Source organism: Zalophus californianus, chromosome 17, assembly GCF_009762305.2.
Source record: "Zalophus californianus isolate mZalCal1 chromosome 17, mZalCal1.pri.v2, whole genome shotgun sequence".
Classification (NCBI taxonomy): domain Eukaryota; kingdom Metazoa; phylum Chordata; class Mammalia; order Carnivora; family Otariidae; genus Zalophus; species Zalophus californianus.
In genome coordinates this window covers 46,435,897-46,456,268 of record NC_045611.1, presented here as the reverse complement: position 1 = coordinate 46,456,268, position 20,372 = coordinate 46,435,897, and the positions used below count along the sequence as shown (strand labels likewise).

Below are 20,372 nucleotides of genomic sequence, written 5' to 3'. Positions count from 1 at the left end.
AGCGTGGGGTGTGCGACCCTCATCAAAGTGCAGGGAGGCTTAGCCCTCAGCCTGGTGACCAGGCGGGTGGCGGGGGCATCAAGGCTCACCACCACCTGGCAGGTGGGGTGCCCGAGAGAACTGTGGCTGCATCTACCGGCTCCGGGTCCGCCTCCTGGATGTGTATGAAAACGAAGTGGTCAAGTTCTCGGCCTCACCCAACCCGGTCCTTCAGTGGACGGAGAGAGGCTGCCGACAGGTGGGTCCAGACTGCCTTCCAGACCACCCCTGACCTGCCCAAAGACGCACCCCACCTCCCACCGGCTCAGATACCCTTCTCAGGCTTCATCACGGCTGGAGGTCTCTAACAATAACAGCCAACAACCACGGAACCCTTACTTCCGCCCAGGCACTCTTCCCAGAGTTTTGCCAACTAATGCATTTCATTAGCAGAGCCCCTACTGTGTGCTGGGCACTGCTCTAGGTGCTTGGGATGCAGTGGTAAATCAAAGTCCTTGCCTCTATCCTCATTCTAGAGTTGAGGAAACTGAGGCATGCAAGGTTAAGTGACTGGCCCCAACTCACACTAAAGCACGCAGGGCTCCATTCACACCCAGGCTGGCTCCCAAGCCTGTGCTGAGTCATCGCACCTGTTAATCAGAGTAACCTTTGTGGGCACCTGCCTGGCTCAGTCGGTTAAGTGTCTGACTCTTGATTTCAGCTGGGGTCACGATGTCAGGGTCGTGCGATTGAGCCCGGTGTCAGAGCCTGCTTATGATTCTCTCTCTCCTTCTGCCCCCCCTCCCCCTCCAGCTTGGGCATGCTCTCTAAAAATAATAATGACAGCAATCAAAAATACCAAACCCTTGAGGTGGCCTTCTTGTTTCCTCTTCTGATCTCCTCCTCCCCACCCAACACACATCCAGAAAGGTCCCATTTAAAAGAGTCAGATCACAAGTCTCCCCGCTTGTAACCCTCCTAGGGCTACATCTCAGAGGAAAGGCCAGTTTTATCATGCAGCTATAAAAAGGGATGAAGTATGGACCCATGCTACAACATGGATGAACCCTGGCAATGGGATGCTAAGTGAAAAGAGGCCAGGCACAAAAGACCACACACTGTAGGGCTGCATGTATAGGAAATGTCCCGAAGAAGCAAAGACACAGAGAGAAAGCAGAGAGATGAGTGGTTGCCAGGATATGAAGCTTTTTTCTGGGCTGATGGAAATGTTCCAGAATTAGTTGGTCATAGTTGCATAACATTGTGAATATACTAAAAACCACAAAATTGTACAGCTTTAAATGGCGCATCGTGTTAGGTAAATATTATCTCAATTAAAAAAATTTTTTGCAAAGGATAAGAAAAGGCAGAAGCCAAAGTCCTTCCATGGCCCACAAGGCCCCACATGATCTGCCCTTTACTTTCCTGACACCACCTCCTGTTCTCCTCTCTGCTCCAGGACACTTCTACCTCAGGGCCTTTGTGCTGACTGTTCCTCTATTTTTTTTTTTAAGGGAGAATTTTTTTTTTTTTGAAGATTTATTTATTTGTCAGAGAGAGAGCACAAGCAGGGGGAGCGGCAGGCAGAGGGAGAAGCAGGCTGTCCGCTGAGCAGAGAGCCTGATGTGGGACTCAGTCCCAGGACCCCGGGATCATGACCTGAGCCGAAGGCAGGTGCTTATCCGACTGAGCCACCCAGGTGCCCCAAGACTGTTCCTCTGTTTGGAACACTCTTTGTCCGGACCCCCACGACTCCCTCCCCTCCTTCAGGTCTCTGCTCACTCACTGTACCCCACCCCCCTGCCCCTTACCCCCAGTTGTCTTCAGTGTCTGAGTCCCCAACGGGACCATCAGCTTCACCTGGGCAGGGCCTTTTTGCTTTCTTCACTGCTGTATCCCCAGCCCCTAGAGCAGGGCCTGGGACCCTGCTGGTCCTTGGGGAGTGCCTGTTGAGGAAGGGGAGGAGGGGAAGGGCCCACAGGTCCTCACCCTCCCGCTCTCCTTCCCCATGCAGGTGTCTCATGTCTTCACCAACTTTGGCAAGGGCATCCGCTACGTGTCTTTTGAGCAGTATGGGAGGGACACACGTTCCTGGGTGGGCCACTATGGCGCCCTCGTGACCCACTCCAGTGTGAGGGTCAGGATCCGCCTGTCCTAGCCGACCAGGCTGATCCAGCCTTCCAGAACATACTGCCATTTGCCGGACATCATCATCAGTCAAGGGCAGCTTTGCAGCTGGGAGTCGGGTGCCTGTGGACAGTGGGGGTCCCATGTGGCCCATTCCCGGTGGCCCTCCGGTGAACCCTACTTGCTGCTGCTTTGGCATGGTGGCCCACACGCTGTGCAAGAAACCAGGGATCCAACCAGGCTGCTCACAATTTCCCCAGCTTCCCAGGGTGTGGGAAGTCACTCAAGAGTAACTCAAGAAATGTTTACTTTGCTTGCAATTGTTTTCTTACACGTGTGGATGTTAATTGGTGGACCGAGTCAAAAAACAAAGGCCAAACCAGGGTTTGTAACAGTGGGGGACAGTGACTCCTGTCTGCATATTTGTGGGGTAAGCCGACTGCCCAGCAGGGAGCAGAGGTTAGGAGGGGCAGTCTGTCCTTGAGGTCACCAACAGGGGCATCAAAGGGAACCCTTTCTGTAGTCTTGGGGGTCTCTGGGACTCAGATGTGAGGCCTACGTGACCTCCTCCAGCACCACCTATCAGCACCTGCCCTTTGAGCCTGGCTGGTGCCATTTCTTTCAGAACTCCGGAGATCCTGCTGATCCCCAAACCATGACCCCCCCCCCCCCACCTCCTGCCTCTACGCCAGGGGCAGATCCCCTCCCACTGGGCAAGACTCCTTTTCTCCACTCTCTTGCATTCAGACTCCAAGAGCAAGGCGTGCCACAGGGAAAGGGCTCATGCCTGCCTCCCTGGCGTCTCCTGCTATTTCCCCGGCTGGGCACAGCCAACAAACTGGCTCAATAAAATCGGTGCTAAATGTGAAACCATGGGGGACTTTTGTCTGTAATCAATGCACTGTCTGCCCCCAGCCCTAATCCTAAAAGGCCTATGGGAGGTTTCCAATCGTGAGAACTTCAGGAGGCGTGCTAAGCTCCATGCGGGAAATGGAGGGCAGGCAGTTATTTATTCGGTCCAGGAGGAAACAAGTTCAGTTTCAGTGACCTGCTCAAGGTCACCTGGCCAGTAAGCAGGGAAGGCAGGACTTGCACAGAGCCCAATGATGGAAGGACGGCTCCCAGTGGCCACGCATGTGATCAGGTGAGGTCAGTATTACTCTCGGTGCCATTTCCCGAGGGAGGAAACTGAGGCCCAGAGGGGGAAACACGTATATTCAAAGTCAGAGAACAAAGGAGAGAGAGCGAGGACTCGGACCCAGGTGTGTGTGAGTCTGGAAATAACCTAGAGCAGCAGCTCCCAGGCAGGCAGCAGCGCGTGCCCTCCGAGCCTTTCAACACCCCTTCCACAGATAAGCCTGACAGCCGGGCTGTCCTTGCCCAGATCCTGGGCCTGCAGGAAAGGGAAATGGGCCTCAGTGCTGCCTACCTGACTCCAGAGCTTCCCACGGAGTAGCCACCCGCAGGTGTTCTGCACTTAGAGCATTGAATTTCATCTTCACAAACCCAACAAGGAGGATACTATGAGTGGAGCTGTTTTCTGGAGGAAACCAAGGCCCATCGGGAATCTCTGTGGCTAATACCACGCAGTGGGCAAATACTGTGCAGAAGGGTTCACACAACAACCGTGGGGGGCAGAGGGGTCTGTGTGTTTATTGCAACCCGTTCGCAGCAGATGGCAGTACAGGGCCCTATCCCGGCAGAAGAGATCCCCCGAGCCCATGCTGTATACATGTACACAGAGGGGTGCTTTTACTAATCCACACCCAGAACCCCTGTGGGCAAGTATTGTTCCAGTTGGAAGAGGCGAAGCCAGGATTTGCACCCAGGACCAGGTGCTTCCAGAGCTGGAAGAGCTTTCCAAGGATACTGCAGGCACCCAGAGAGGAAGGTTCTGGTTCTTGGTGAACCCCAGCCCGCCAAGGTGGCCCTGGCGGTCACTTCTTCTTCTGCACGTGGCCGCAGTCATACTTGCCACGCACAACAGTGAGCTTCACGCCAGGCAGGTCCTGGGTGCGGCCGCCCTGCACCAACACGACATGGTGCTCCTGCAGGCTGTGGCCCTCTCCGGGGATGAAGCACACGGCCTCTCGGCCAGTGCTGAGCCGCACGCGGCAGCACTTGCGGTTGGCCGAGTTGGGTTTCTTGGGCTTTCGGATGAACGTGCGCAACACTACTCCCTTCAGCTGCGGCCGGCCGGCCGTGGGGCCCAGAGGTGGAGGCGGCCACTTCGGAAGCCCTCGGCGGTGCATCTGGTTCAGGGTGGCCATGGGGCGGCTGGCCTGGAGCTGGGAGGCCAGGGCTAGGCCTGGAGACACACAACCGGGAGGGTGGGGGCGGGGGGGGGGGGGAGGTGTTATCCCAGTGAAAGCGTTAAGTGTTCTGGGCATGGTTCCAAGCATGTGTTTGTTTCCGTCTGGGGGTAGTCACAAATAAGAGTAATAACATCTACTGGGCAACCATCACCTGTCAGGTTCTATTTTAAACAATTAATGTGGATTAGCTCCTTTTATTGTGCAAGGAAGGGACTGACTTTAATGCTGTTTAAAAATAATAAAAGCGATTAGATTCACATCGTGTCCTGGACTGTTCTATGCACTGTACCTACGTGAACTCATGCCATCTCCACAGCAACCCAATGGGGTGTTTCAGGGAGGTGTCCCTCCTCCTGCCCGTCGTCATAACCACTTCCAACCCCCATGAGCAGATGATGTCAGCCAAACTTTGATACAGACCCTTTCCTCCCTCCTCCACTGCATCCACTCTGGTCCTGTCCAGCCTCGTCTATTGAGCCCTACTTCTCCCTCCTCCGACAGTCTGGTCCCCACATGCAGCCAGAGGGACCCTGTGGACACCTTGGCCAGATCATGTCCCGCCTTGCCCAGAGCCCTCCCTCCTGCAGTGCCATCTCACTCAGGACAAAGCCAAAGTCCTTTCTGTGGCCCAGGAAGCCCCAGGTGATCTGGCCCCATTACTTCCCTGACCTCATCTCCCTACTTGCCCGCTTACTCATCCTGCTCCAGCTGTGTCCCCAGACACACCAACAGAAAAGGGAGCAGTGTGGCTGCAGTGGACTAAGAAGAAAGCCAGGTAGGGGAGGGAATATACTTCCAAGGCAAACTGATGATTTGTTCATGGATAGGATGTAAGAAGATGCCACCATAACTGGATTCTCTTCAGCAAACATTCACTGAGCACCTACTGTCTTGGCCCCAATAATGGAGGCACAACAGTGATAGAGACAGCCCTGGGCATACCCTCTTGGAGCTCCCAGTTCAGGGCTTTAGGTTCATCCTTTTCCTGTCACTAGCACGGATGCCCTTTTACACCCAAACTTTACACTCTCTCCCTATCCAGGGCAGGTCCTGGCCCTACTCTCCATTTCCACGTCTCCTTATGGGTCAAGTTACAGCAGAATCCTCAAAGGGGGTGAGACATTGCTAGAAGTCTTTTCCTAGTGGTATGCCCTTGAGCAAGACTCCGCTTCTCAGTGCCTCAGTGTCCTCACTGTATCAGAGGCACCAGAATCACACCTCCTCCTTGAGTACGGTGTATGAGAGGCTACGGTGAGAGATGCATGTCAAACTAGCCCAGAGTTCCCGGGCAGGTCGCAAGCCTGTCATGTGATCCTTGGTGAGTGGCAACCAGAAAGTGCTTAATAAAAGTTTGCAGAGTGGCCATGAGAAGCATCTGATGTCTGTCGAGCCCATAGGGACATAAATAAAGCATCCCTCTCCGTGCATGGCACACACCAGGATCTTGAAAAATATCAGCTGAAGGAACGAGCTAAACCCTTTGCTTGGATGTCTCACCCAGGGGAGGTTATTTAATAAGTATTTGCTGAAGAAATCAGTAATTGACCCAAGCTCCTGGTACCCACCTGACGACGTATAGTCGCCCCCAATGCAAAGACTTCCCACCCCTTGCCCTTGCTGCCCGAGCTCCGCTAAAATCTACCATGCATCCGTGCATCCCTAATTTAAAACCCCGATTTCCCCCCCGGGGCTGCGGCAGAGGCGCCCAAGTCCCAGAGGGGATAACCCTCGTCCAGCTGCGTCTCTGCAGCTCAAGCCCCCAACTTACCATAAGTTAGGGACGTGTTCAGGCCACGGAGAAGGCCGGACCAGGACATCCCGCCGCCTGCAGGGTCCCTGTGTTAGGGGATGAGAGAATCAGGAAGGAAGAGGGAAAAGTGGCCGTAGCCGGGGAAGGGCCCCGATTCTCCCCATCCCGTCCTCGGAGCCTTCGGATTAAACCCAAGGAATTTCCTGACCGTCGAACCACAACCCCGCACGCTGCTGACAGAAATTCCCTCCGTAAATTTAGTTTCGCTCTGAGTAGGCTCTCGGTCACCCAGCAACCTCTCCCGCCCCCCCCCGCCACCCCTCCCCCTGCACACAGGAGGAGAAGGGAAACTGAGGAAAAGGCCGGGGAGATTTGAAGAACCCGAGGAGTCCAACAACTTCACCGACCCTAGCAGGGTCCGCAGGCACGCTGAACGGGCTTCTAGCCACTTCCGGAGGCCATCCCAGCCGGGATTGGCTGGATCTGCCGCTCGTGTACCCTGAAGGGGCGGGACACAAATGACGATTGGTCATCGACAGAGTCAATCTCAGTCAATTTTTCTGGTCGGCCTGTATTTGAGGCACGCGAGGGGCTCACCCGGTCCAGGGTCTGATTGGCAGGGCGGCTGCTTTGCGATTGGTCTAAACGCGGAGTGGGCGGGACAAAGGATGCGTGGCTCCTTGTCCTCTGTCGAAGATGGCTGCGTCCATGGCGCGGCGCTTGTGGCCTTTGGTGGCTGCTCGGGGTCTTCGGCCCCGGAGAAGCTGTGTCTGCAGCCGTAGCCCAAGGAGAACTTTTGCCACGGAGAGACAAGGCCGGAACCTCCTGTACGAGCACGCGCGCGAGGGCTACAGCGCGCTCCCTCAGCTGGACATGGAGTCGCTGTGCGCATGCCCGGAAGAGGCCGCGCGCGCCCTGCGGCTCCGCAAGGGGGAGCTGCGGCCGGAAGACCTGCCCGCGATCGTGAGTGCGCTTGCGTGGGCCGTTAGCTGCGGGGCCGAACTGGGCTCGCAAGATACTCTCCAGCAGGGGGCGAACCTATTACGGGCATTTGCGTTCCTACCCAAGTTTAGCCAACATGTTGTGCTTGGTCCGCGTGCGGGTGCCAGTTATCCACGGAGTGGATATCCACACACCCATTATGCGCCTGTTCCGTAAAGCGTGCTGCGTACCTGCTTTGCGCTTAGGAACTTACCACCTGCCAATGTCCTCTGGGCTCCAACCTCATGCCAGGCTTAAGACGACAAAAGAAAATGGGGGAAGGGGGAAGAACATGGGGGACAGGGATGTGAATCAGACGAGGGTGGAGGGGTTTGCCTTTGGAGAGTAAGAGGTGGAGACCTGCCGCTGCCCCAGGGGTAGCAGGGTAGATGGGGTTAGCTAATGAATGAAAGGTTCTACTGAACGGTTATTTAAAGAGCATCTCCTCTGTCCCAGGTGTTGAGAATAAGTAGGTAAGTAATACAGTACTACATGCTAGGGACCGAGAACCCAGAGTCACCATATTGCTAGATCTTGCTGAGGTGCTGAGGATGGTCCTGTTCTAAGTGCTCTGTACATATTTGCCTCGTTTCAGTTTCACAACCACCATATGAGGTAGGTGCCATTATTGCCCCCCATTTTATCAGAGGAGAAACTAAGGCTCAGAAAAACTAATTAAAAAGGGGGGCGGTTTCTCAAAAAATTAAACATGGAATTACCCTATGATCCCGCAATCCCACTTCCGGGTATATACCCCAAAGAACTGAAAGCAGGGACTTGAACAGATATTTGTATACCCACGTCCGTAGCAGCAGTACTTACAGTAGCCAAAAGATGGAAGGAACCCCAGTGCCCATAGATGGATGAATAGATAAACAAAATGTAGTATATACGTACAGGGGCTGGGGGGAGCAAGGAATGGGAAGAAAATGTTTAATGGGTGTAGAGTTTCAGTTTGGGAAGATAAAGGTCTGGAGATGGACAGTGGGGATGGCTGCACAACTGTGTGAAGGTACTTAATGCCCCTGAACTGTACGCTTAAAAATCGTTAAAATGGCAAATTTTATGTGTGTTTTACCACAGCCTTTTATTTATTTTTTTTAAGATTTTATTTATTTAATTGACGGAGAGAGAGAGAGAGAGAGACAGCACGAGAGGGAACACAAGCAGGGGGAGTGGGAGAGGGAGAAGCAGTCTTCCGGCCGAGCAGGGAGCCCGAGGCGGGGCTCGATCCCAGGACCCTGGGATCATGACCTGAGCCGAAGGCAGTCGCTTAACCGACTGAGCCACCTAGACGCCCTTCTTTCTTTATTTTTTAAAAAGATTTTATTAATTCATTAGAGCGAAAGAGCGCACGTGCGTGTGCGCATGAGCGGGGGAGGGGGACAAGGGGCAGAGGGAAAGGGAGGAGCAGACTCCCTGCAGAACACAGAGCCTGACACAGGGCTCGATCCCAGGACCCTGCGAACACGACCGGAGCCAAAGTCAGACGCTTAACCGACTGAGCCACCCAGGCGCCCCTACCACAGCCTTTTAAAGTGCTGGTTTAGAGATCCTAAATTATTTATAACCTACTAATGGATCACATCCCAAAGCTTGAAAAAACACATCTTTAGGGTGTGAAGTGTGAAGAGAAGTATGGCACGTGGCTTTCTGGGCGATAACAAAGCACGTGAATTGTTCCTCGGAGCCCGGGGAAGCTATGGGTGCTTTCAGGCGGGAGAGGGCTTGTGTGAGAACTCTGCCTGGCGGAGGTGAGCCTGCAGGCTGGGAGGCTGGCACAGGGGTCCTGGCGGGAGAGGACAGGCTCTGGATGGGGGCAGGAGTCGGGATGGGAGGAGGACAGGCTTGACAGATGTCCCTGAGGCAGAAGGGTCAGGACATGGTGCCTGGCCACAGGGCCGGGGTGGGGAATGGGAGTTCTCGGGGCTGTGCCTAAGGAGGAAGAGCAGATCTGGGGGGAGAGATGCCTGTCCTCGAGTCACTCTTGCACAGCGTGAGCATGAAGTGTCCAGGAGACATCCAGGGGGAGCCGCCTTGCTGCTTCCGGCCCCTAGGAGGGAGGACGGTGTTGTTTGCGCCATTTGGTCAAAGGGAGAACCACAGCCGAGGGGTCCGAGGGGTTTGCCCAGGGATGTGGGCTCACAGAGGGACCTCACAGCCGTAGGGATGCCCGTGAACAAGAGCCGAGCCTGCCTTGCGGGAGGGCACAGGTTTGGCGCGGCAGCCCCAGAGGACGGCTGCCCCTCTCTTCTGCGAGACTCCGAGGTGAGCACCGGGCGGGGCCTCAGCTCCATGCCCCTCGGCACCTGGGTCCTTTCACCTTCTTGCTCCGCATCCCTCAGGATGTTGTCCGGTTTGGCTCTCCTCCCAGTCCGTCATCCGGTCCAAGGGGACTGCGAGACAGAAAGTCCAACGTGGGGGCTTATCTTTAAGGAAGTGACCCGAGTCACACTGCCACTTCTGCTCATGTCCACTGGTTGAACTTGGACACGGGAGTACACGCAGCTGTGAGGGAGGCTGGGAAATGCGTCTTCATTCTGGGCAGCCACGGGCTTCACGTCAGGGAGCTCTAGTGTGGGGTGGGGGGGTGAAGGAAGGGGGACTGGCCACTGGGGTCCAGGTGGCCAGAGGCCGAGGCTGCAGGGGGAAGGGGCAGGACACAGTGGCCACTTCACGCCTTTCCCTCCTGTGTCCACCCCCAGATCTCCACATGGCAGGAGCTGAGGCAGCTGCGGGAGCAGATCCGGAGTCTGGAGGAGGAGAAGGAGGCTGTGGCTGAGGCAATACGGGCCCTGCTGGTGAGCATGGGGGTCCTAGGTGGGTGGAGCTTCACCCTCTTGATTCGACCTCAGTTTCCCCTCTCACAGTCCACGGTGGCTGGCGTAGTACCCACATCTCTTTGTATGATGCCACCGGAGGCAGAAAATGGGACTTTTCTGGGGCTTGTGTGCCCTTTCTCAAGAGCAAGAGACCTTTCCCGAAGCATCCAGCAGAGTCCCCTCATGCCTCTTGGGCCCAGACGCCCCACACCCACACCTGTCATCAGCAGGAGGGCCGGAGTTACTGCAGCAGGCTTAGGGCTCCTTGAGGGGCAGCCCCCCAGCTCAGCCCACGTTCCCTGAACTACAGGCTGCCCAGGGAGGGTGAACTGAGTCAGGTGTCTGTGGGACTGGAGGACGGAGGGCAAATAGTCTTGGGTTGGACAGCCAATAGCATCCGCCACGGGGGGCGGAAAAGTCGTCATAAAATCAACAGCAGACGTTTACATAAGCAGTCACTGTGTGCCAGGTATTGTTCCAGGTGCAGCCCTCACGACGCAGGGAGATGGGGACAGTCCAAACCCAACTTACAACTGATGACACGGGGGCCCCAGGAGGTTAAAAATGTGCCTCCGTGTCACAGCCAGAAAGTTGGGGCAGGATTCGCACCCAGGCATTCAGGCTGCTTTCCACCACTCCACTCGAAGGCCAGTTGCAAGGCTAGTTACATCTCCCGGTGACCCTACTACAGAGGTGCCAGGCCCCGGGCGACATGCGTCACAGGCGGGCAGCCAGTGCAGACAACAGAAGTGATGACAGCGTTCAGTGAGTGCTAACCCATCTTTCCAGGGAAGCCATGCACCAACCCTGCTGGGGAGCTCCTATGAGCCCATTTCACAGACGGGCATACCGAGGCTCAGAGAAGAGACGAGAGTTCTCCAAGGACACACAGCTTGGAGGCACCCCGCATTCAGACTCCAGTCTAGCCTGCTTTCCCCTCTACTGCTCCAGATCGTAGAAGGTCACAAGTCCACAGATTTTACCTCTCCAAGTCTCGGTTTTGTCATTTACGAAATGGGGAGCACAGCGAGGCCCGCTTCATGGAGAGGTTATGGAGAGATAGGATGGTGTGAGAGCCCCCTGCGGAGACAGGCATGAGGTAGCTCCCGGTCAACAGAGCTGCAGGTGTGATTACTGTCCGTTATCTTGCCTCCTCCCGGCTTTACTGAGAGAGAAACTGAGGCACAGAGTGGAGGAACGTCTGTCCGGCCAGGCATCTGCAGAGCAAGGAATTCAGAACCCCTTCCCCACCCCCACCCCACACTCCCTGGCCCTGTTTGACCTTTCACCCCTCCATTTTTCCCACCTCCCAGGCCCCAACTTCAGGAACCTAATCACCCTCCCTGTCTCTCTTCCACCAGGTAAACCAGGACAACGGTCAAGTACAGCAGGTACTACAGAGGGTTGATGCACATCCCTAGTGGGAGCGGGCAGGTGCCACATGAGTCCTGATTCCTACAATGTGACCAAAGACAACAAACAGGACTGTTGACCCAAGTGAATCTATTGATTCATGAGACAGGCTGGCTCCGGGTCCTGGCTCCATATTTGGTTCTGCTTTCTTCTCGTTCCCAGACCAACTTTCTCCTCTTAGAGAAAGGGGAGCCAAGGTGGCGCGCAAAGGGGGCCACTTCCCTGACAGCTGCACCCGTAGTCCCAGGGCTGGGGTCATGTGCCTGTCTTTGAGCCTGTCACTGTGGCCAAGGCCATGGAATGTTCTCGTAGGCCAGGCCTGAGTCATGACCCTCTGGACATGCCACATGGTGGTGAGGTGAGGGGAGGGAATTTCCCAAAAGGAAATTCAGAATGTCGGGCCAAAGAGACAATGAGTGTCCGCCACAGAGGTTCTGCCAGCAAGGCTCGAGGTCAAACTGGTTTGAGGGACCCCTGCCCTTTCCTGGGCTGACCCCACCCACCCCCGCCCCCCAGGACCCCCAATATCAGAGCCTGCGGGCACATGGCCGGGAGATCCGCAAGCAGCTCATGGTCCTGTACCCCAAGGAGACCCAGCTCGAGGAGCAGTTCTTCCTGCAGGCGCTGAGGCTGCCCAACCGGACCCACCCGGATGTGGTGAGCACCGTGCTGGGCCCAGGAGGGCCCGGGGACCCACCTGGGACCACCTCCCCCATGACTCCCGCTGTCTCTCTGCAGCCCCCTGGGGACGAGAGCCAGGCCCGAGTGCTGCACGTGGTCGGAGACAAGCCAGGTGGGCCACCCCCCAGGCTGGGGTGGGGATCCCCGGGGTCTGGGATGCAGCTGGACCCTGTAAAAGGTCTGTGCGCCCCTCGCCCGGCCTTCCTTCCTGTCTGTGTGTGCACGGTAGTCTGTCCCTGCCCCACTTTGGCCCCTGCTTCCCTTGGGTTTTCCTCCCTGACTCTGGTCTGGCTCTGGCTCTCTGTCCCCTTCCCGCTTTCTCGCTTCTTCCTAATGTTCTCTTCCCTTGCCCTCTCTCTCCTTTTCCACCTCTGCTTCCTGTGTCTCTCTCCATCTCCCTCCCCCTTTGCCAGGCCCGTCTCTGCTGCCACCCCATTCCCTTTCTCTCCCTGCCTCCCGCGCCCTTCCACTCCTCTCCCCCCCTTCCCTCGGTCTCCCTCTGTCTTATTGCCGCTCATCCCCACTGGCTCTCTAATCCTCTCTCTGTCCCTGTTGCACGTCTCTCCCCCCAACCCTTACCCCACCGCTTTTCATCCTGGTCCAGCTTTCTCCTTCCCACCCCGGGGCCACCTGGAAATCGCCGAGAAACTCGACATCATCCGTCAGAAGTAAGTGCCACCCACCGTCCCCACCCCAGCAGCTGGCTCAGCAGCGGGTGGGGAGCCCCAGGGCCTCACCCCGCATGAATGTTTGATGCCCGGTCCCCCGCCTGGCAGCTGGCCTCTGCCCTGGGGTGCAGAAGAGTCCCCCTCATCCCCCATCAGCCCCGGCCCACACACACCCGCCTGTCTGCCCATCTGTCTCCCAGGCGCCTGTCGCACGTGTCCGGCCACCGCTCCTACTACCTCCGTGGGGCTGGGGCCCTCCTGCAGCACGGCCTGGTCAACTTCACACTCAACAAGCTCATCCACCGGGTATGGGCCAGTCTGGGAGGGCTGCCTGGAAGGGGATGGGGGGGTGCATGGACGCTGACTCAGAAGGCTCAAGGTGGGGAGGTTGCGGGGGGGTCACCTCTGCTCTAGTCACTGTTTACAGAGCTTTACACATATTATTGACACGTTTTGTTCCTAGAGCAGCGCTGGGAGGTAGGTGCCATTATTATCCCCACTTCAGAGATGGAGAAATGAAGGCCTGGAGAGGGTGTGACTAGCCCAGGATCTCATGGCTGCTGCCTGGGGCTGGCCCTAGAGCCTGAGCTCGTCACCTCCCCACCTGCCTCTAGCAGAAAGGGAGCGTCGGGGAAATGTGTTGCTGAACCGCGAGGGCTTGGCAGAGGCTGGAGGTGTGGGGCGTGGGCAGCAGTGAGGGACCCGGACATTTCCTGAGGGCACTGGGGAGCCACAGAAAGCTTTCACTACACCTCCCGCTACCCTGTGTCACTGAACTGAGCGAGGAAACTGTGAAGCCCCAGCAGAGAGGGCCCCAGAGCCAGCTCCAGGCCCACCGCTCAGGCCTTCCTCAGCTTCCTCTGAGGTGGAGTGGGCTTTGTGGCCCACTCTGCAGTGCTGCTGCTTCCGGTTTGAGCTTGGGGCCGGGTGGGAGTCCTGGCTGAGCTCCTCACCACCCCCCTCTTCTTCGCAGGGCTTCACTCCCATGACAGTGCCAGACCTTCTCCGAGGAGCTGTGTTTGTGAGTGCTCTCCACGCCCGGCTGTGTGCCAGTTCTGGGGACCCCAGGCGTGAAGAACAGCCTGTCTCGCCCAGCAGAGACCGCCCTGGGACTGGGTTGAGGGCGTCGGGCCAGAACAAGGAGGCCAGGGCAATTCCAGAAGCTTCCTGGGGAGGAGCGGGGGTTGTGACTGCAAAATGGAGGCCGAGGTCCTTTGTGCCCTGACCTCTGGGGCTTGGCCTCCTCCCCAGGAAGGCTGTGGGATGACACCAAATGCCAACCCATCCCAGATTTACAACATCGACCCCTCCCGCTTTGAAGACCTTAACCTGGCTGGGACAGCAGAGGTGGGGCTTGCAGGTAAGCACCTGCCTGGGGGCAACAGCAGGGGTGAGGATACCTCCAGCATCCTCAGAGCAGCAGGAATTGTAGGGGGACAACCAGGAGCATCCTAGGGATGACAGCTGCCTGCCGAGAATGTTCCAGTGACCCCAGGGCCAACATGTACGGTTGTGTAGGTTGTTTACTGCACAACAGCCCAGTGAGAATCCAGCTACTGCCCTACCGTGAGGTTGTGTCCGCCAGAGGGGACGCCTTTTCTAATTCTCACAGAGGTTTCCTATGGATGGGTGGCACCCCTGCTGACCCATCCTGTTCCCCTCTTCTCCCAGGCTACTTCATGGACCACTCCGTGGCCTTCAGGGACCTGCCCATCAGGTGATGTTCAGTTCCTTTAGAGCTTGTCCCCACCCGTGACATTCCCTCTCCCCTCCCTGACACCACCTCCCCTGCTCCCCCCAGGATGGTTTGTTCCAGTACCTGCTACCGGGCTGAGACAGACACAGGGAAGGAGCCATGGGGACTGTATCGAGTACACCACTTCACCAAGGTTGGTGTAGCCGGGACTGGGGAGGAGGGCCACTCCAGTGACCCAGGGCCTCCTGACTCCTGTGCCCGCTGCACTGCCCCAGGTGGAGATGTTTGGGGTGACAGGCCCGGGGCTGGAGCAGAGCTCACAGCTGCTGGAGGAGTTCCTGTTCCTGCAGATGGAGATCTTGACGGAGCTGGGCCTGCACTTCCGGTGCGGAGAAGGGTGGGGGTGCGGGAGGAGGGCCAGGCTGGCTAGGTACTCCCTCATCGTGAACAGCCTCTCCACCCCCATCCTCCCCACCCCCTTTTCCCGTATTAGGAATGTCTACGGGGTGTGTGTCGGTCAGGCTGTAAAATCCCGTGTAGGACCGGAGGATGGGGCCCGCAGCCTAAGCAGCACAGGGCGCTCCAGTGTGGAGGCCCAGGCCCCTTCCCTCTCCTAGCTCCCATCCCTCGGTGCCGCCCCATCCCCCATCTGCACTTCACCCCAGGCGGAGTGGAGGTGGGGGCACACCCCTTCCCTTTCAGGCAGCCCCACGCCCCCCCTCCCCAAGCCCTGTCCGTCACAGGCTTCCAGAGAGGCCTGGCGATGTGGGCTTCTTCCTTGGGGACCCATTACAAACCGGGGGTGCTGACAGTGGCCCATGCTTTCTCCTCCCCGCCCTCCTCTCCATCCGCTTCTCTTCCACCACCCCCCCTGCCGCTGCCTCCACCTCTCACCCGCTGACCTTCACCATGACCTTCTCTTCTGCGGCAGCGTCCTGGACATGCCCACCCAGGAACTGGGCCTTCCCGCCTACCGCAAGTTTGATATCGAGGCCTGGATGCCAGGCCGCGGCCGCTTCGGCGAGGTGAGCCCCCGGTGCGGTGGGGACGCCTGTTGGGAACAGGGGACGGGACCCCCTACCCCCCCACAGCTGATCCTCTCAGCTTGCCCCACCCCCTCACCCAGGTAACCAGCGCGTCCAACTGCACGGACTTCCAGAGCCGCCGGCTACACATCATGTTCCAGAAGGAGGCTGGGGAGCTACAGTTCGCCCACACGGTGAGCGCCCGCACCCCCCTCCCACCCGCCCCAGAGCCTCCACCCGCCTAGGCCCACGCCACCTCAGCCTCTCCCAGGCCAGCGGAGGTCATCATGTGGACGCGAGCATGCCTCTCTCCCAGGTGAACGCCACGGCCTGTGCCATCCCCCGCCTCCTCATCGCCCTCCTGGAGAGCAATCAGCAAGAGGTGAGGCGGGCGAGGATCGAACTCGGGGAGGAAGAGTGTGCAGGCCTGGGGCAGTGGCAGCAACCTGAGGCCTGCTTTGTCCCCAGGATGGCTCGGTCCTCGTGCCCCCTGCCCTCCAGCCCTACCTGGGCACCGATCGGATCACGGCCCCCACCCACACGCCTCTCCAATACATCGGCCCCAACCAGCCCCAGAAGCCCAGGCGCCCGGGCCGGCCTGTTTCGAGCTGAGAACTCACCCTCATCAGTCAGCAGGGCTGTGGCCGCTTCCTGGAGCTCGGGGGACCCCGGAAGCCCGGGACCTATTTTCCTGAGCAGAGTCCTGACATCTGCATTCCTCGTGTCGGCTCTGTCCCTGGGCCCCTTCCCTACTTCCCCAGAATCAGCCAGTGACCCCGTCACCACTGACGGTCCCAGCCTGCACCAGAAAGCAGGACATCTGGGGACTTGAAGGTTGTAGGGATGAGGGGTGGAGAAGAAGAAGCCTCCAACCCTCCTTCCTCCTTCCCTCCCTCAGTACTTAGCAGGAAGTCCCCAATAAATGGTCAGAACCAAGGCCTTTGTGGATCTGTGAGCCAGGCGGAGGACCCTGGCCGACTCGCTGGGCATGCTGGGCAGCTGGGCAGAGGTGCTAAACCATCCCAGGGGCTGTGGCTGGAGGGACCGTGGCCACAACCCCCAGAGCACATGGAGGGCAGCTTGGGGGCCACCGCCGGAACTAAGAGCATGCCAAGTCCTCTCCCCTTGCCTCTAGAACAGGGGGCACCTTGCACTGACCCTCACCCCTCCACCCCTCGCGGCAGGGAGGGGTCCAGGAGACAGCATAGCCTCAGCGAAGCCAGAACTCGCTCTGCCCCTCGCCGTGCCCGTCCAGTGACCCTCAGCTCCTCTCACGCCTGTGGCAGTCTTACCTGCAGCAGAGCCTGGCCATTCCTCCTTCAGAATATCTCCAGAAGCCACCCTTACTCTCTCCTCCCTGGTCCCGTTCACTGGGACTGACGAGCCTCTTCACTGCCTCCCGGCTCCTTGGGCCCCCATACGAAGCCAGAGCGACCCTGTGGACGCCCGGGTCAGGTCACGTCCCTCCCCTGCTCGGAGCCCTCACGTTGCTCCATCTCACTCGGGAAAGGACAGAGTGGTCCCCAGGATCCACAGAGCCCCACGTGATCCACCCCCCTCCTTCGTCCTCGACCCGCCTCTTGTCTCTCTTGCTCTGGGGCTGGCCGTTCGAACCCTGCAGACTCATTCTCGACTCAGACCTTTGCCCTCGCTGGTCCCTTCCCTGGCTACGCTTTCCCTTCATCCTGCGTGATTGCCTCCATTTTATCACTCGGGCCTTGGTGCAAATACCCTCTTCCGAGAGGACTTCCCTGACCGGCCAGAGTAAAAGCCCTCAGCGCTCATGTGATGCGGGAGTCGGGGGTCATTTCCCCTTTTTCCTGACGCATAGTTTGAGTATTGCGTCGGCCCCTTCTCAAATGTGTGCTCCAAGAGCACAGGGAAGTGTGTCCGCTGCTGGAGCCCCCGGCTTTGTAAGAGGGCTGGGCATAGAGTAGGTGGTCAATAAAAATTCCCAGCCGCAAGGGGCTGGGACCTGCGTAGTTCCCAGTGCCCGGTGCTGTCTAAATGAGCTGCACTCAGCTACCGCCACGCCTTACCTGTGGAGTCGCAGCCGCCGGCCCCATTTCACAAAGGATGAAACCAACCCTAGAGAGTCCCGGCAGTTTTACCCGGGGCCGCAGAGCTGTTGGTGGTGGAACTGGGATGACCTCCTAAACAAGAGGTTTAGGGGACCCAAATTTTGAGATGAGGAAATGGCCAAAGAGAAGGAGTTGCCGTTGCCTGAGGTCTATCTGCAATTCACTGCCGTTGGAGTCGAACCCCGGTCAGCTTCCCAGTGCAGCCTTAAAGCTCATCAGACTGTGTGTATTTGGGGGACGCACCCTCCCCTCTATGCAGGCACTCAGGGGCCATTAGTTGGAGGGGAGCGGGTGCAAGACGTGGGTCCCCATGAATAATTGAGGGTCTCGGGCAGGTGGCCGCCCCGCAGCTGTCACCCCGCCACGGGCGGGGAAGGGGCGGTAGTGATGTCACGTCCTCCCCTGTGGGGCCACGGGCGCGGGTTATAAGCAGCTGCCACGCCGCGCCGAGCACCCTGGTCGGGACGCCCCACCATGCAGCGCCGCGGGCCCCGCTCCGTGTTGCTGTTGCTGCCGCTGGCCCTGCTGCTGGTGCTGCTGCTGGGGGCGGGTGAGTGCCGGAAACTGGAGAGGGGGCGTCTGCGGCCAGCTCGGGGACCAGGGACTCGAGGGACCAGGGGCGGGAACGGTGCACCCAGGGGGGTCAGACTAGAGACTTCGCGGGCTGAGCTTCCAGGTGGGGACGGTACACCTGGAAGGTAGGCTCGGGGAGGGGACAGGTGAGTAACGGGATGCATCTTGGAGCTGGGATCAGCACCGAGGACAGCACCCGGTGTGGGATGGGGGTGTCCGAGCCCAGCACCCATCTTCCTCGACAGCCACCGCTGCTCCCTTGGCACCAAGACCCTCCAAGGAAGAGGTGAGGAGTGCGGACCCCTTGCCCTGCCCCACCTCCCCCGCACCCTGGCCCTCTCTGACCAGCCTGCACGATCATCTCCTCTCCACACCCCTAACTGCTCTCATTGCCCGCTCTGCCCTGCCCTCAACCTCCCCTCTGACCCTTGACCCCCAGCTGACCCGCTGTCTGGCCGAGGTGGTCACAGAAGTGCTGACACTGGGCCAGGCCCAGAGAAGCCCCTGCACAGCTCTCCTCCACACAGGTAAGCCAGGCCCCAGTTCCTCTTGGGAGCCCCCACCCCACCCAGGGTTTCAGTCAGGGTTTCCTGGAGGAAGGGGTGTCTCCTCCCAGAGCCCCCTTGCCTGCGTTGGCACAGCACTGCGCAGTGTCCAGCCTGGCCTCCAGCTCCACCCTTGGGGTTCCCTGCAGAGGGAGGGGCAGAAAATGTCCCCCAGACCTGAGCCTCCTCTCCCAGTTTTGGGCAGCCCCCCCCCCCCCGTGGGACCTCGGGCAGACCCCAGAACTCCCCCCAGGTCTCGGTTTCCCGATTTGCCGCCCAGAGAGCATCCTCTGTCTTTCCGCCAGAGATGTGTGAGACAGAGCCCTGTGGCTGTGCGTCCACCAAGGAGAAGGGCCTACTGGTTGGGGAGTTCCGGAAGCAAGAGGCTGGGAAGACGGGGCCCAGCCAGGAAGTGAGGGAAGAGGAAGAGGAAGCAGCGGAGAGGGCCCCCAAGTCTGAGGTGCGGCCACAGACCATCCAGGAGCAGCTGCACAGCCGCCTCCGCCAGGAGGAGGAGGAGGCGGAGGAGAAGGGCATGCGGCTGCTCGGCGGGGGCCGCAGCCTGCGGCACGGGGCGCAGGGGGGCGGAGAGGGGGGGCACGAGCACTCACCGCACCACCACCGCCACCAGCAGCCAGAAGCCGAGCCCAAGCAGGAGGAGAAGGAAGAGGCTCCAGAGAGGGAGGTGAGCGGAGGAGGCGGTGGGCAAGTGGGGTGGACCAAATGGCCGGTGGGTTACGACCAAACATGTACCAGCGTTGGGCCATAAACAGCCAAGATCCACCACAAATGGATCATAGTGACCAGGACTGACACCGGGACGAGGCAGCAGCCTCTGCTGGACCGAGATGCTCAGGCTGGCTGAGATGACAGTAACCAAGACGGCCCCGAGCGTGGCAGAGAAGGGTCGGAGTTAGCCACCCCTGTGCTCTGTAAGCAGCCGTCTGGCCACATGGGGAGGGGCTGCTGTGCTCGGTTCACCGGACTAGAGATGGACACCACTGCTGAGTCGTGGGAAGTGGGATGATGTCCCCACGGTTGGTGGCAGTGGCCAAAACGGCCAGCACCTCACAAAGGGGTCGTGGCATCCAAGTTGGGCACCTTTCCGAGTCCTCTCTGCTGCTGATGGCTAGGCAGTCAACACGGACCGCACTGCCGGTTGCGTTGGCCAACGTAACTCTTCCACTGCGGCCCCCTTCGCGGTCCATGGGGACCAGGATGACCACTGCTGGCTGCCGTTGTGCAAAGTGACACGGCCCACATTCACGGGTGACCACTGGGGTGGCCCACCTTTGAAGGTGGGTGCTGACCAGCCCATTTCTGATCCCACCAGGAGCACGACATGGAGCGGCTGGAGCACGTGAGAGAGGAGCTAAAGAAGGCAACGGAGATGCTGGGGGAGGAGATCAGGAGGGAGGGATGACCCCCGGCCTCATGTCCTCCTTCCCGACACACCCTATGGCTGAGGACTATGGACCCCCCCAAACAGCCCACTCCATTCCCCAACCTGCAGGAACGGGAAGAAGGGTGGGCCGTGCGACCGGGCCCGGGGCTGAGTCTGAGTTGGGTAGAGGGGCTGGGCTCACACTGACTCAGGGCACACCCGGCCTCCCGCGTCACCCACTCCAACCCTTCAGTGTGAATAAAGCACAGAGAAAACCACGGAGGCTTGTGTGGCACTTGATCTTGGAGGGACAGGGACCCAGGAATAAACTG

General features: G+C 58.8%; 4 protein-coding genes across 10 annotated transcripts in view; 3 read left to right on the top strand and 1 right to left on the bottom strand.

The window, feature by feature from the left end:
- The window catches only part of FBXO17 (F-box protein 17), a 30,508-nt gene extending 26,965 nt beyond the window's left edge, over positions 1 to 3,543 (top strand). For both annotated transcript variants that reach the window (XM_027619463.2, XM_027619464.2), the window contains exons 5-6: positions 103 to 238; positions 1,994 to 3,543. In XM_027619463.2, the coding sequence (XP_027475264.1) occupies positions 103 to 238; positions 1,994 to 2,137 (280 nt within the window). In that variant the 3' untranslated portion in view covers positions 2,138 to 3,543. The remainder of the gene's footprint in view (positions 1 to 102; positions 239 to 1,993) is intronic.
- Positions 3,544 to 3,725: 182 nt separating this feature from the next.
- MRPS12 (mitochondrial ribosomal protein S12) lies at positions 3,726 to 6,904 on the bottom strand. The gene is made up of 4 exons (XM_027619465.2): positions 6,769 to 6,904; positions 6,579 to 6,670; positions 6,190 to 6,257; positions 3,726 to 4,414 (listed from the first exon to the last, which is right to left on the bottom strand). The coding sequence occupies exons 3-4, from the start codon at positions 6,236 to 6,238 to the stop codon at positions 4,044 to 4,046; spliced, it is 420 nt and encodes a 139-aa protein (XP_027475266.1). The 5' UTR covers positions 6,239 to 6,257; positions 6,579 to 6,670; positions 6,769 to 6,904; the 3' UTR covers positions 3,726 to 4,043.
- Positions 6,833 to 16,148, top strand: SARS2 (seryl-tRNA synthetase 2, mitochondrial). Of its 6 annotated transcripts, none has more exons than XM_027619462.2 (17): positions 6,833 to 7,134; positions 9,858 to 9,953; positions 11,336 to 11,367; positions 11,494 to 11,584; positions 11,985 to 12,044; positions 12,126 to 12,180; positions 12,673 to 12,736; positions 12,937 to 13,042; positions 13,710 to 13,757; positions 13,988 to 14,096; positions 14,408 to 14,453; positions 14,538 to 14,625; positions 14,708 to 14,817; positions 15,364 to 15,457; positions 15,559 to 15,651; positions 15,774 to 15,839; positions 15,926 to 16,148. In XM_027619462.2, exons 1-17 carry the CDS (start codon positions 6,868 to 6,870, stop codon positions 16,067 to 16,069), a joined length of 1,569 nt encoding a protein of 522 aa, XP_027475263.1. In that variant the 5' UTR covers positions 6,833 to 6,867; the 3' UTR covers positions 16,070 to 16,148. The 6 variants fall into 6 exon arrangements, with proteins under 6 accessions (XP_027475263.1, XP_027475260.1, XP_027475262.1 ...); XM_027619459.2 differs by lacking the exon at positions 11,494 to 11,584 and adding an exon at positions 10,764 to 10,935 and having other exon boundaries at positions 11,336 to 11,365; positions 11,904 to 12,044; positions 13,992 to 14,096; XM_035725271.1 differs by lacking the exons at positions 6,833 to 7,134; positions 11,494 to 11,584 and adding exons at positions 9,096 to 9,420; positions 10,764 to 10,935 and having other exon boundaries at positions 11,336 to 11,365; positions 11,904 to 12,044; positions 13,992 to 14,096.
- Positions 16,149 to 18,012: 1,864 nt separating this feature from the next.
- On the top strand, positions 18,013 to 20,306 carry CCER2 (coiled-coil glutamate rich protein 2). Its single transcript, XM_027619052.2, has 5 exons — positions 18,013 to 18,088; positions 18,357 to 18,397; positions 18,551 to 18,638; positions 18,962 to 19,341; positions 19,990 to 20,306. Exons 1-5 carry the CDS (start codon positions 18,013 to 18,015, stop codon positions 20,077 to 20,079), a joined length of 675 nt encoding a protein of 224 aa, XP_027474853.1. The 3' UTR covers positions 20,080 to 20,306.
- The last annotated feature ends 66 nt before the right edge of the window (positions 20,307 to 20,372 follow it).